General features: G+C 41.6%; 1 protein-coding gene across 1 annotated transcript; it reads right to left on the bottom strand.

Moving 5' to 3' along the window:
* Positions 1–9,255: 9,255 nt before the first annotated feature.
* On the bottom strand, positions 9,256–15,455 carry LOC137097923 (galectin-7-like). Its single transcript, XM_067473385.1, has 4 exons — positions 15,361–15,455; positions 12,961–13,049; positions 11,577–11,781; positions 9,256–9,751 (listed from the first exon to the last, which is right to left on the bottom strand). The coding sequence occupies exons 1-4, from the start codon at positions 15,385–15,387 to the stop codon at positions 9,512–9,514; spliced, it is 561 nt and encodes a 186-aa protein (XP_067329486.1). The 5' UTR covers positions 15,388–15,455; the 3' UTR covers positions 9,256–9,511.
* Between the last annotated feature and the right edge of the window lie 611 nt (positions 15,456–16,066).

Below are 16,066 nucleotides of genomic sequence, written 5' to 3'. Positions count from 1 at the left end.
GAGAGTTCTGGGGCCCCAAAAAATGGCAAACTTTGAGCTTCCATAACATGAAGCCTTGGAAGTTACATTGGGGTTATAGCACTATAACTGTGTAGTGTGAAGGACCCCAGAAGATACAAATAAGTACCATACCAAACAATTTGCACAATAGAACATTCCAGATCTGAAAAGAAGTTCTGGGGTGGAGTTTCCAATGCTCTCCAGATGCAAGTAAATGTTGCAACTACTTTAAGGAAGTAGTTGCAACAGTTGTCCTACAACTGACCTGGGTCATAAAAAATACAACTCACTAGGCATTGCGTACAAAGGAATGGGGCACCAGCTCAAGCCATAAGAAGAACCAAATACAATAGAGTCTCGCTTATCCAACCTTCACTCATCCAACGTTCTGTATTATCTGACACAGTCTGCCTCCTGCCCGGATCCACAGCTGTTTCAATACATTGTGATGTGTTGGTGCTAAATTCATAAATATAGTAATTACTACATAACGTTACTGTGTATTGAACTGCTTTTTCTGTTGATTTGTTGTAAAACACGATGCTTTGGCGCTTAATTTGTAACATCATAATGTAATTTGATGTTTAATAGGCTTTTCCTTAATCTCTCTTTATTATCCAACATTTTCTCTTACCCAATGTTCTGCCGGCCTGTTTATGTTGGATAAGCGAGACTGTACTGCATGAGTAAAAATTCTGGGTAAACCTGGCATCTCTTCTAAACAATTGTGAAAACAGACACAGGTATGAGAAAACAGGTATGAGAAAACCTATAACCAAGCTGGGGGGGCAGAAGTTATGTTAAAATAGCATACATCTGCCTATTTGTCATTTATTCATCATCTCTCAACCTACCAGGCCTCCCAAGCCGATGCTCTAAGGCTATTAAAACTTGAGACACCAAATGCATAATTAAAACCAATCAGCACCTTGACAAGCCAATGCAATTTTAGATTGCATCAATACAGGTGTAGTGTTTAGATCACAGAAAGTAACAGTAGCACTTGGTTCTGCTTTGATTAGGCCTCACCTGAAATCCTTTCTCTGGTTCTGGGGAGAATATGAATAAGCTAGTTCTCAAGGATCTAGGGAACAAGCCCTATGAGGAGTGGCTGAAAGAGCTGGGCATGTTTAGCCTTCAGAAGAGAAGGCTGAGAGGAGACATGATGAGGTTAATGTATAAATATGTGAGGGGAAGTCATAGGGAGGAGGGAGCAAGCTTGTTTTCTGCTGCCCTTGAGACTAGGATGCGGAGGAATGGCTTCAAACTACAGGAAAGGAGATTACACCTGAACATGAGGAAGAACTTCCTATGAGAGCTGTTCAGCAGTGGAACTCTCTGCCCCAGAGTGTGGTGGAGGCTCCTTCCTTGGAGGCTTTTAAACAGAGGCTGGGTGGCCATCTATCAGGAGTGCTTTGAATGTGATTTTCCTGCTTCTTGGCAGGGGGTTGGACTGGATAGCCCACAAGGTCTCTTCCAACTCTATAATTCTATGATTCCAAGCTAGAACACATCCAGAGAAGGATGGCTCAAATGATCAAAGGTCTGGAAGCAAAGCCCTATGTGGAGTGGCTTAGGGAGCTGTATATGTTTAGTCTTGAGAAGAGAACACAAAGAAGTGACATGATATGATATCCATGCTTAAATATTTGAAAGTATGTAATATTGCAGATGGAGGCAGTTTGTTTTCTGCTGCAACAAGGACATGGAGCAATGGATTTATTTATTTTGTGTCAAAAGCATTGCGTACATAAGTATAAAACTGATAAAAGTAGAAAGAGGACAAGTGGCTAAATAATTTTCAACCCAAACTGGGCAACAGCGACCACATTGTCTGTAGCTTTAAACAGTTCATAGCATCATAGAATTGGAAGAGACCTTGTGGACCATCCAGTCCAACCCCCTGCCAAAGCAGGAAAATCACATTCAAAGCATCCCCAACAGATGACCATCGAGCTTCTGTTTAAAAGCCTCCAAAGAAGGAGCCTCCACTCCGGGGCAGAAAGTTCCACTGCTGAACATTTCTCAGAGTTAGAAAGTTCTTCCTCATGTTCAGCAGTGGAATCCCCTTTCCTGTAGTTTGAAGCCATTGTTCCGTCCTAGCCATTGTCCTAGTCTCCAGGGCAGCAACAAACAGGTTCGCTCCCTCCTCTCTATGAGTTCCTCTCACATATTTATACATGGCTATCATGTCTCCTCTCAGCCGTCTTTTCTTCAGGCTAAACATGCCAAGCTCTTTAAGCCGTTCCTCCTTGTTCTCCAGAACCTTGATAATTTTAGTTTCCCTCCTCTGGACACATTCCAGCTTGTCAACATCTCTTTTCAATTGCGGTGCCCAGAATTGGACACAGTATTCTAGATGTGGTCTAACCAAGGCAAAATAGAGGGGTAGCATGACTTCCCTGGATCTAGACACTAGACTCCTATTGATGCAGGCCAAAATCCCATTAGCTTCCTCTGTACATGAAGCATCATGGACAAGCATACAGGTGCAGAGTTGTTTGTTCTGCTCCACAGTTTCACAAGGTGGAGTACTTTTAGATAGTTCCATTAGGCCAGGTTGTCTTTTGATCTGCCTACTCCACTTCTGACTCTGTTCAGGGACTTCCAAGTTGACCATTCTTGGTTTGTCTCTGGAGGCAGACCCTTGCAGGGTACCAATGGATGCAATCTACAGGAAAAGACATCCTACCTGACTATTAGGAAGAACTTCCTGATGATAAGAGCTGTTCAACAGTGGAATATGCTGCTGCAGAGTGTGATGAAGTCTCCAACTTTGGAAGTTTCTAAACAAAGGCTGGATAACCATCTGTTGAAAGTGCTTTGATTGTATGTTCATGCATGGCAAAGAGCCGGACTAGATGGCCTTCATCATCTCTTCCAAACAATTATATCATTGGTGGGGTTCAGAATCCTCTTTGATTGTAGGTGAACTATAAATCCCAGCAATTAAAACTCCCAAATGTCAAGGTCTCTTTTCCCCAAGCACATTATTCTGGCTGGTCCTCAAGCATGAGCTTTGCTTTCTGCCCTACCCCAAAAGATGAATTGCTCATTGATGGAACATCACAGCTGTTAACATTATTTTATCAAGGACATGACCACGCGTTTATGAAGTCTGAGTCAGCCAACTGATTACAACATGAACTCATCTAAGCACTACAAGAATGTTGCCAGTGTCCATAACTTTTAATGCCCAGGGAAAGTGATTGTGGATGAGATCATTGGGGATTTCCCACTGCTTGTGGAAAGTAAGGTGCAGGAAGCAATATATATAAATGTACACGTTTCTTAAGTTATATATTTGTGCATTCTCATCTCCACATGAGCCTAGGGAATTTCCACACTACAAAATTATAGCACTATGATTCCACTTTAACTGCAATGGCATTTATAAGTTGGTGAGACCCTAGAAATCATTTGTACAGAGTTTATCATTTGTACAGAGTTTTATTTCAAATGTGGTCTTTTCCTTTTTAAAGCCAAAAGACTCTCAGTCAATCAAGCTGTCTTTCAATTGTCTGCATCAATACTATTGGAGCCCCTAGGTTAAACCCCTGTGTCAACAGGACTGAAGACCAGCAGATTGGAGGTCTGAATCCAGTGTAGAGCACAGAGGAGCTCCCTCTGTCAGCTCCAGCTCCCCATACAGGGACATGAGAGAAGCCTCCCACAAGGATGGTAAAACATCAAAACATCAGGGCACCCCCTGGGCAACATCCTTGCAGACGGACAATTCTCTCACACCAGAAGCAACTTGCAGTTTCTCAAGTCACTTCTGACACCGAAAAAAAAATCAAGACTATTGTAAAATATGTCACAACTATATTGTGTCTATATTGATCTTTTTCAAAAAAAAAATAATATGTCATGATAGACAATGAATATTTTTCCTACAAAAATACTTTTTCTTTGGAAATCTATAACGGTGTTTGGGGCACCCTTAAATTTATATGTCTTCTATGTTCTCCTGATATTATTCTGGCTGGTCCTCAAGCATGGGCTTTGCTTTCTGCCCTACCCCAAAAGATGAATTGCTCATTGATGGAACATCACAGCTGTTAACATTATTTTATCAAGTGCTTGCCTTATAAAGTGCTTGCTAAACTCATTGTGTGATGGAGCTTTGGAATTGGACCAATGCAGATCCAGGAAAGGAAAGGCTTGCTGTGATGGTAAGGAGGATTTTCCAACTTTTGGGGGAGGGGGGAGGTCAAGATACAATATATACCTCCTTCGATTTCCTGAGCCTGGGGAGCATGGGATTGCTATGAAGATGCCATCTGGTGTAGTGGATGACATTGGGTCATTTTTTAAACCTGAAGTCAAGCTGGATAACCCAGGTTAAAGCACATAGCCTGTGTACATTGTTTGGATGCCCCAGGCTGATGCGAGTGCTACACTGCAATTTGTGACAGTGTAGATTGGACCAATGTATCCCAATATATGGTGAAGTTCATCCACAAGAGTTTCTCTTTCACTCACTTGAGCATACCTTAAGTCAGTGTTTCTCAACCTGAGGTTCAGAACCCCTGGGGGGGGGGGGTTATGAGGGGGTGTCAGAGGTGTCACCAAAGACCATCAGAAAACACAGTATTTTCTGTTGGTCATGGGGGTTCTGTATGGTAAGTTTGGCCCAATTCTATCATTGGTGAGGTTCAGAATGCTCTTTGATTGTAAGTGAATTATAAATCCCAGCAACTACAACCCCCAAATATCAAGGTTTATTTTACCCAAACTTTACCAGTGTTCACATTTGGGCATATTGATTATTTATGCCAAGTTTGGTCCAGATCCATCATTGTTTGAGTCCACAATGTTCTCTGTATGTAGGTGAACTACAACTCTAAAATTCAATGTCAATGCCCACCAAACCTTTCCAGTATTTTCTGTTCATCATGGGAGTTTTGCATGCCAAGTTTGGTACAATTTCATCGTTGGTGGAGGTCAGGATGTTCTCTGATTATAGGTGAACTATAAATCCCAGCAACTACAATTCCCAAATGATAAAATCAATCCCCCCAACCCCATCAGTATTCAGATTTGGGTGTATTGGGTATTTGCGCCAAATTTGGTCCAGTGAATGAAAATACATCCTGCATATCATATGATTCATAACAGTAGCAAAATTACAGTTGTGAAGTAGCAACGAAAATAATTTTATGGTTGGTGGTCACCACAACATAAGGAACTGTATTAAGGTGTCGTGGCATTAAGAAGGTTGAGAACCACTGCCTTAAGTGCTTTCAAAAAGACATTTCTAAAGAAATGACTGGATTCTTCCACCAGATGTCTCAGTTCACTTGCTTTAATGTCGTAGAGACTCTCTGCTCATTTCAGCTTCAACCATCCACATAAGAGATAAACAGAGCAAGACTGCTAACATGCCTAAAGCAAGTGCTTTTTCAACTATAATTTGTCTTTATAGGCCAATTTAAAAGATTTGCACCTCAACAAAGAAACATCAAGAGGCCAAAATAGATAAAAGCTTGTATCTTCACTGCCTTCCTGTACTTATTTTGGAAAGAAATTCAGTGTAGACCAGTTCCAGAAACCTAGTAGTTTAGTCTTCCAGTATTGCCGTCCCCAGTGTTGAGGGAGCATCCTCGTGAAACACATTTGTGTAGCCCTCAATTTTCTTTTGCTATTGGCTTCTGTGTGGCTTTGGACATATCTACATGGGCTACAAGATCAAGCCTTTGGGAAAATTGTGCAATACACAGATATAGAAATATGTGCAAGGACTATTAGAACGGCCCGGATTACGGTTATGGATAGTGTGGTTTAACAATGGTGATATTGGTTTAAATGTTTTGATGTGTTTTATAATTCTATTTATAATGATCATTTTAATTGTATATTATATTTAATGGCATCAAAGAGTTGCCTTTGTGTAAAGCTACCTTGAGTCCCTCCAGGGATGAGAAAGGTGGGGTAGATATGTCGTAAATAAATAAATAAATAAATAAATAAACTACAGTACTGCTAAGTAAGTGTGTGGATTGCTAAAAATTTAAAGGAAGTACCAACCACTTTATTTTAGAAGCTGATTCCATATTTCAAATTTGTACACAGGGATGGGTGCCCACATATCCAGCAGTGTTGTAATTTAAAGAAAACATCCTTTGAATTGGTAGGCTTTCCTGCTTTTTACAAGGTAGAGTTGTGTTTGTGGTATGTGTCATTGTTATTCTTTAATCTCAATTGTTTTCTCAGATAGTTAGGTGTTGTCATTGGCTAATTCTTTGTTCGTAGTTTGTTGGTTATAAAATAGAGTCTCACTTATCCAACATAAACAGACCGGCAGAACATTGGATAAGTGAAAATTTATTTAATTTAATTTATTCGGAACATTTATATCCCGTCCTTTCTCGACCTCCAAGGAGGGACTCAAGACGGCTACAAGCAGGCAACAATTTGATGCCGAAACAATAAAACAAATCATAAAATACAGTCAAATGCCTAAAAAATACATATCAATATACATTAAAACAGTTCACCAGGTTAAAACGTTGTCCAAATCCATCCAAATTGTGGTCCAATAAAATCTCAACATTGCCAGTAAAATCAATCTAATCTGCAAACGCTTGCTCCCAAAGCCAGGATTTAAGTTTCTTCCAGAAGGTCAAGAGGTAGGGGGAAGATCTAACTTCCTTAGGGAGGGAATTCCATAGCCGAAGGGCTACCATGAAGAAGGCCCTGTCTCTCATCCCCACCAAATGTGACTGCAATGGTGGTGGGACCGAGAGCAGCCCCCCCCCCCCCGGATGATCTCAAATTCCTTGATGGTTCATAGGTGGAGACACTTTGCACAGGTAAACTGGGCTGGAGGGATTAAGGAAAAGCCTATTAAACATCAAATTAAGCACCAAAACATCATGTTTTACAACAAATCGACAGAACAAGCAGTTCAACACATAGTAACGCTATGTAGTAATTACTGTATTTACGAATTTAGCACCAAAACAGTCAAGAGTTCTTTCTTTCTCCCACCCTGGACACTATTCCGGACAGGAGAAAGACTGCATTGGATAATACAGAACACTGGATGAGTGAAGGTTGAATAAGCAAGACTCTATTGTAATAAAATTTGGTGTATTTAAAATATTTGTAAATCTTTATTTTAAATAATCATTTTTTAAAGCAATAACAGGAACAACCAGGCACAGTTGTAAGAAAAAGATAACAAAGTAGATGTTCATTAATACACTGTGAGACCACATATTAACCCCTGAATTATTTCAATATTCATAATTCATGATGTGCTGCTCAGACCCCTGCACTTTGACCTAGAATGGTCCCACAAGGTTCCATTCTAGCTTCCATGCTTTTTAATATCTACATGAAACTGCTGGGAGGGGTCATCTGGAGTTTTGGAGTTTGGTGCCATTTGTACGCAGATGACACACAACTCTACTACGCCTTTCCACCTAACTCCAAGGAAACCTCTCAGATTCTGGACCAGTGCCTGGCAGCTGTGAAGGACTGAATGAGGGCTAACAAGCTGAAGCTTAATCCAGACCAGACAGAGGTCCTCCTTGTCAGTCACAAGGCTAACCGGGATATAGAGTGGCTGCCTGTGCTTGACAGGGTTACACTCCCCCTGTCAATACAGATCCGCAGTCTGGGGGTCCTCCTGGATTCAGCGCTAACGCTTGAAGATCAGGTGCCGGCACTGGCTCGGAGGGTCTTCACACTATTAAAGCTTGCGCACCAGCTGTGACTGTACCTCAAGAAGTCAGAACTGGCCACAGTGGTCCATGCCTTAGTCACATCAAGATTGAATTACTGTAATGTACTCTACATGGGGATGCCTTTGAAGATGGCTTGAAAACTGCAATTGGTACAAAGATCAACAGCCAGAGTACTAACTGGAGCTGGCTATAGAAACACACAATGCTCCTATTAAACCAGTTCTATTGGTTGCCAATAAGTTTCTTCAAGGTGCAGGTTATTACCTAGAAAGCCCTAAACGGTTCGGACCCTGACTATCTTAGTGACCACATCTACCCCTATGAACCTGCTCGAGCATTGAGATCTGCCGGGGAGGACTTCCTCTCAGTCCCACCACCATCACAAGCATGGTTGATAGGGATGAGGGAGAGGGCCTTCTCGGTGGCTCCCTGTCTTTGGAATGCCTTCCCCAGAGAGATTAGCCCTCACACTGTCCTTCTTCCAAAGGGATCTGAAGACTTGAGTGTTTAAACAAGCTTTTGAGAATATCTAGCCCAAAGGTCCGCAATCAATGACACAGCACCACACTTTTATCTCATGCCCTGTTCCTTAGCTACAATTTGCACTATCCCATTCCCTTGTCTTGTTTACAGTTTAGCCATGTCTTACAGTAGTTGGCACCATAGATCATTGGGCATCGTTCTGAGTTTGACCTGATATATATATATATATATATATATATGGTTTTTACTTTATTGTATTTTATTGTGTGTTTATTTTCTGATTTGTCTTGGCACATTGTGCCATATGTAAGCTGCCCTGAGTCCCTTTGGGAAGATGGAGGTGGGGTACAAAATTAAAATTATTATTATTATTATTATTATTATTATTATTATTCACCAGAACCTCCTTCAGTTCATCCCTTGGACTACCTGTTCTGTCTCTATCACAGCTCTTCCTTATCTGGGTCGTTTCCCCTCCCTGTCTCCTGGCGGAGTCCACCCTCTAAGTTTGTGCCCTTTCTTCACACCATTCTGATTTTCTATGGGTTAAGGTACACTTATGAGAGACAACACACTGGATTGACAGAGATCTTGAGTGACAACTGCTCAGTGGGAATGACCAAATTGAGAAGCATAACAGCCTCAAAATGCTTCCAAGAAGAGAGGTTATAAAACAGGGTGCTCCAAAGTATGGTGGCAACTTGAGAGACTTTTGGAGTCAGTGCAGTAAAAGAAACGATGTTACTACTCTTGGGTGTTTTGAGCATCATTTAGAAATGTGTAAGAGGGGTTGAAATGTAGTCAATGAATTAATTATATTTTAAAACCAGATTGAAATGCAATGGCTGCTGTCACCACATGAGCTCCGTAGTAATGAAAGACTAATTTATTAAAGAGTCACCAAATCAGTTGCAACGAATTCAAGGTGCCAGAGAATTCTGTGTTGCTTTTGCAAATACAATTTACAATTTGAGTTCATACTCCTTCAGGATTCTAAAATGTTATCATTTGCTCCTACTGTTTGTCTCAGTTCCAAAAGACACTCCCTCCCCGAAAAAATACAGACCAATCTCTGTCATTTAGATCAGAAAACAATGCTGTTTATTCATGTATCAAGACAAGTTTTGCAAAGTATTCTCATATTCAAAGAACTTGAGATAGAGTGAGGAGAATCTTATAGGAATCAATTTTTTTCCCTGTTGGAATAGATTAGTTAGGTGGCAAAATGTAAGTACGCAGGTTCACATGACAGATGATTAGCCAAGTTCCCCCAATTATTTTATTGTGCCATAAAATCATCAATATGTGACACAACCACAGCAACATGGAGTGCATTAACAGCAACCATACCATGTCACACATGGATGGCAAGGTCGGCAACATGGATATGGCACACAGGGCCTGTAGCAATGCAGCATGCCAGCTGACTGATTCTTATCTTCTGGCTGGTTATCCTTTTCATCCTGCAGCCTGACGAACTCCAGCTCCACATTTCCTTCCACTTGCAGGAAGCGTATTTTCTCGGCAGGGATGCGATATTTATGTTGGAAGGTCTCCTCCTCATTGACCACCACCTACAATGTCAGGGAACAGGGACTATTTATTTGTTTGTTTGTTTGTTTTGCATGCCACACTTCTGCCAGAGAAAGTGGCTTTTGAAAACAAATACATTAAAAACATTTATCACATAATCTAAAAACAATGAAAATCATATGAAAATACAACTTTTAAAGCAATTAAAACATATCAAAGTTAAAAGGTATGTAAAACATATAACACTTCCTTAAAAATGTCTCCACCTTCCGGGGAAAGGCAAGGAAAGGCACCACTTTAGCCTCCTGTAGATGGAGTTCCAGAGTGTGGGAGCAACCACAGAGAATTGACTGATGCTGCAATCTTTGGCTATGGTACTCCAGGTGGCTCACATCAGCCTAACCACAGGATCTATTAATGGAAGTCTCTATAACATACCAAGTACAAGTATACTGCACTTCCTTGTGCAAGGTGTACCAAGGCAGCTGGAAACTCCCAGGTTCTGGGCTCCTTATTAGGAACTTTTTGTAAGGATGTATCTAAAAGCAATCTAGCTGTTCCAAGAAATATGCAAATGAAGAAATGGTATTTGTTTTTGTGTGGAGCATAAAAACTATATCTTCTTCTCCAAGCCATACAAAGATAGTTGGAAATGAAAATGTCTCCACCTGACAGCTAAGGCAAAGGAGGGGACCTCATATGACCTCATCAGATGAGTCTTCAGCGGAGTCATAGGATGCTTTCTTCCCAGTTGAGCCACAAAGCCTCACACTACCCATCAGATGATACAAGCTCACTTCCATCGAGGTTCTATGGCTCAACTGGGGTGCAAATGTCCTATGACACTGTGCCCAGAACACAGGGGGCTTTCTGTGTGCAAGGTCTGCCTTGGTTCATAGGTGTACCATGGCAGCTGGAAGCTCCCAGGTTCTGTGCTTCCTTATAAGGAACTCGTAAGAATGTATCTAAAAGCCATCTAGCTGTTCTAAGGAATATACAAATGGAGAAGAAATAATATTTGTTTTTGTGCGGAGCATGAAAACTATGTCTTTTTTATCCCCCAGGCCATACAAAAATAGTTGGAAATGAAAATGTCACCATCTGTCAGCTAAAGGCAAGGCAAGGGACCTATCTTGTCTGCCATAGGCTTATGACCTCATCAGATGAGTCTTCAACAGTCATAGAATGCTTTCTTTCCAGTTGAGCATGGAGCCCCACATCACACATCAGATGATGCCAGCTCACTTCCATCGAGACTCTGCAGCTCAGCTGATGTGCGAGTGTCCTACAACACAGTGCCCAAAATATAGGAGGCTTCCTGTATGCAAGGTCTGCCGTGGTACATAAGTGTACTAAGGCAGTTGAAAGCTCCCAGATTCTGGGCTTCTTATTAGGAACTCATTGTAATAATGTATCTAAAAGCCATCTAGCTATTGTTGAAGGGACAGATACATTGGCAGAGAGCGAATTTTAGTTAGTATGTATAGTTCCATTGAAATGTACAGTTAACATATTGGTTCTGTATTTTATGATGTTGAGTGTCTCCACACACACACCTCCCAGAAAAGCGCAAAATATGTTGGTCTTCTTAATAATAAACATCATTTCATGACATTTTGAGATGTCTTTCTCGCATGCGTAAGTGCTATGACCCAACATCTCAGTGCCCTACAGACTTTATATACAGCCTATGAATGTTTATAAATTTCTTCCCCCTGTCTTAGAAAAGGAAGAAAAATCCAATGACCTGGCAGGGGATTTCAACTGGTCTCCATTACCTTATCTATGCACTGGAAAGGGGAGTATTAGTTGCCTTTCCATTGTTTGAAGGCTCATACAAACACTCCTCATTCATCATATTCATACCTTGCAGGCCTCTTCTTCAAAGATAAAGTCCAGCTGAAACTCCTGCCCTTTAGCAAAAGGGAGTTTGCTATGCTTTTCTTCCTTTCCAAAGTTTTTATTCAGGAAGCTGTTCAACACCATCTCACTTGAGCCATCCAACTTGACCAAAACCAACAAGGCATTGTCGGCTTTTTCTTCCTTTCCGCACAGGAAACTTACAGCAAAACTGACAGAGAGACAAAGCAGTGATTGATTAATAGTGTTACCCAAGGGAAATTTTGCCTTTCATAGTTGTATAGAAGAGGGAATTCCAGGCAGGCATTGCCTGTTACTTCTGCTGAAACTCCTCCTTCTAAACCAATGCTTCTCAACCTTCATAGTGCCGCGACACCTTAATACAGTTCCTCATGTTGCGGAGATGCCCAACCATAAAATTATTTTCATTCTTATTTCATAACTATAATTTTGCTACTGTTACGAATTGTATTGTAAATATCTGATATGCAGGATGTCTTTTCATTCACTGAACCAAATTTGGCACAAATGCCCAAATTTGAATACTGGTGAGATTGGGGGTGATTGATTTAGTCATTTGGGAGTTGTGGTTGCTGGGATTTATAGTGAACCTACATTCAAAGAGCATTCTGAACCCCACCAATGATAGAATTGGGCCAAACTTCCCACATAAAACCCCCATGACCAACAGAAAATACTGTTTTCTGATGGTTTTTGGTGACCTCTCTGACACCCTCTCGCAACCCCCTCAGGGGTCCCGACACCCAGGTTGAGAAACACTGTCCTAAACAGTCACTAAAGAGACTTGGGCAATCATACTGGACATAGGATTCCAACTCTTTTGAATCTTGGTTGTTGTTTTATTTGGGGGGGGGGGGTTAATACCAACGGTTCCCAGCCTTTAGTCCTCCTGCTGAAGGAGGACTTCAGCTCTCACAATTCCTAACAGCTGATAAGTTGGCTGGGATTTCTGGGAGCTTAAGTCCAAAACACCTGGAGAACCAAAGATTGGGAACCATTGTTTTATACGTTTCTAGTTTTTATACAGAAAGAGAATATCTTTCAGGAAGAAGTGTATGAGGCAAAGCTAGGAGAACCTCAAAAAGTGGTCAGCATGTATGTATCATGGCTTTAAGCTTTCTGATTCACTGTGAGATAAAAAAAAAATCTAACATTGTTGTGGCTGATTCAGCCTCATGAGATTTGCAACTGGTTGAAGTTATGGATAAGTTTCAGTCTGATGAAAGTGACAGTAACTGCATCCACGCTAAAGCTATCCTTGAAAAACATTTCCCAGCATTTCCTTAGGAGAAATCATTACTGTAGCACCCATTGTAAGCCTCATTTGTGCATGTATCACCCACACTTCTGAAGCAATGAAGAAATTTACCTTTTCCCATCCTTGAGCACAGAACCTCGGATCTTCACAATTTTTCCTTTGCCAAATCCATCTGAGAACTCAGTGCAATAAGGGACATCCTAAAAGAAGGTAGAGGTAAAAGTAAACCTGTTAGTTTCAAGTTGTGAATATAGACCATGAAGCAGATGCTAGCAATGTGATGCAAAGTTGCAAATCCAAGATGCAGCAAACGAAATGCAGTTATCGCCTTGAGATATGAATAATTGAATTTTGAAAAATGTGGCTTGTTGTAGAAACAAGGATGGATGATGAAGCTTCAGTCAAGACACCTTTTCCCCATGATAAGTTTCAGGAGTTAATTTCCCTTCCTAGTGGTAGATTTCTCTCACTTCCTGTTGTCCTATCCCTGTTCTTAATTATGAGTCATTTGTAAGTCGGGTGTTTGTCTGTACTGGGTGCATTTAAACTGTAGAAGTAATGTAGCATGACACCACTTTAACTGTCATGTCTAAATGCTATGGAATCATGCGGTTTATAGTTCTTTGAGGTATTTTACCCTTTTCTGTCTGAAAGCTCTGGCAGCACTAGAAAGTACAGCTCCCATGTTTCCATACCATTGACATATGTCAGTAAAAGGGATGTCAAGCTGCATGAATTCTATGATGTTAATGCACCTTCAGTCTCATCATCTGCTAAAGAAATGCCACCTTTCAATGAAAGGTTTAATATAAATAATAAAATGCACTAAACTAGCAATTGCCCTTTATTCTAGGACAGCGTTTCTCAACCTGGGGGTCGGGACACCTGAGGGGTCGTGAGGGGGTGTCAGAGGGGTCACCAAAGACCACCAGAAAACACAGTATTTTCTGTTAGTCATGGGGTTCTGTGTGGGAAGTTTGGCCCAATATATTATTGGTGAGTTTCAGAATATTCTTTGCCTGTAGGTGACTATAAATCCCAACAAATACAACTCCCAAATGACAAGATCTATTTTCCCCCAAATCCACCAGTGTTCACATTTGGGCATATTGAGTATTTGTGCCAAGTTTGATCCAGATCCAGGCATGTAGCCCGGGGGGGGGGGGGGGGGGCTTTGGGGGCTTCAGCCCCCCCCTCCCGAAATTCTCATGGTGGTCTGTGAAAAGGCCTTACTGGTACATTATTTAAACGGTTATGTTTATTCATATCATGATCTGATCACCATGCTCAATATATCTCATATGCATGGGGGTATTGGGGTAACGATACAAAAGGTTTGCTAGGGTAGACCCTCTTTCACTCAGACTCAACCCCCCCCCCCCCGCCCCGGAATCAAAATCCTGACTATGGGCCTGTCCAGATCCATCATTGTTTGAGTCCACAGTGTTCTCTGGATGTAGGAGAACTACAACTCCCTAAACTCAAGGCCAATGCCCACCAAACCCTTCCAGTATTTTCTGTTGGTCATGGGAGTTCTGTGTGCCAAGTTTGGTTCAATTCCATTGTTCGTGGAGTTCAGAATTTTCTTTGATTGTAAGTTAACTATAAATCCCTGCAACTACCAAATGACAAATTCACCCCCCCCCCAACCCCACCAGTATTCAAATTTGGGTATATCAGGTATTTGTGCCAAATTTGGTCCAGTGAATGAAAATGCATCTTGCCTTGCGTTACATTATGATTCACAACAGTAGCAAAATTAAGGTTTTGAAGTAGCAATGAAAATAATTTTATGGTTGCGGGTCACCACAACATGAGGAACTGTATCAAGGGGTTGCAGCATTAGAGCCGCCACAAACTAGCCTCCTGCGGGAGCAAACTGTGCGAGCACGTCCCTGACGTCATGAGTCTGCGCCTCTCTCTCCATCCCTTTCTCTGCCTCTTTCTCCGTGCCAGAGTGGTTTTTCCTTTGCTAGGGCAGCATTGCCAGCGTACTCTCGTTGTTGGCTGAATTCAACAATGAGAGTACACTGGCAATGCTGCCCTAGCAAAGGAAAAACCACTCTGGCACGGAGAAAGAGGTGGAGAAAGGGGCGGGGGGAGAGCGGGAGACTCATGACGTCAGGGACGTGCTCGCACAGTTTGCTCCCGCAGGAGGCTAGTTTGCGACAGGTCTTAGGAAGGTTGAGAAACACTGTTCTATGATCTGACAGTCCAAAGCTGACCTGCTCCATGGTTGTCTGCAGCCTTTTTCCTCCTGCTGTCCCTGTCTATGCTTACCTGGACAAATTCTTGTTTTTCACTGCACTAGAGTTTCCCCTATAGGGTCTTTGGGTCTATTAATAAAATCAATGAAGAATTTATTACCACCCATATTCATTTAACTACATGGACTGTTTCATAAAGAAGCAAATCCAGCAAAGCCCAACTTTTCACCATTTCTTCTAGCAAAAGGTTGTCTCCTCCACAAACATGGAATGAGAAGTCAAGAAAAAGCCAAAACATTCTTACCAACTTCTCCTTTTGAGTCTGTGCCATGGTTTCAAAGACTGTGGTGGAAGTTCTTCTAGTGCTGTTTACAGCTGCTTTCTTTTGTGAGACAAGTAAGAAGAAGACACCTTATATGCAGCTCTGAAAGGGAGGGTGTCCAAATGTCCAGATGCTGTCATCCAATCAGAGTACAGCACCTTCATCCGACCCCAAATATGTCAATCATGCTCTTTTTCTAAAGAAACGAGAAAACTTCAAAGTCAACACACCTCTTTAATTTCCAAAGAAAAGGTCAGAACTTGTGCAAACAAAGGGAAGGGCTGAAAGTTTATGAGCCAATTTAAAATTGGTAATGAGTTGCAAAGTACCTCTTTTTGGCTTACTTTTGATAATGAGGCAGCAGACAAAAAGGGAGCCGGAACATCTAGTGGACAGCCCCAAATTAATTCACCACACATCAAGAAAACATTGGTTTGTGGTGAACTAATTAGATAGGGGATTTATTTTGTGCCTTCTTGGAAGGCATGGGATAAACCCAGTACTTTCGGTGTTTGGACTACTACAGTCCAGACACCATTCCCACAGTTTACTGGGCTAAATTAGCCCAGTTAACTGTGGGAGTACCCACCCCCACCCCTGAACTGTGGGAATACCCACCCCCCTCCCCTAAAGTCCCCAGACCTTTTTGAAAAGTAGTGAAAACTTACCCGGCCTCCATTTCAGGTTT

This window comes from Anolis sagrei, chromosome X, assembly GCF_037176765.1.
Source record: "Anolis sagrei isolate rAnoSag1 chromosome X, rAnoSag1.mat, whole genome shotgun sequence".
NCBI lineage: Eukaryota > Metazoa > Chordata > Lepidosauria > Squamata > Dactyloidae > Anolis > Anolis sagrei.
Note: the sequence above shows the minus strand (reverse complement) of the source record. Positions and strands in the feature narration are given on the sequence as shown.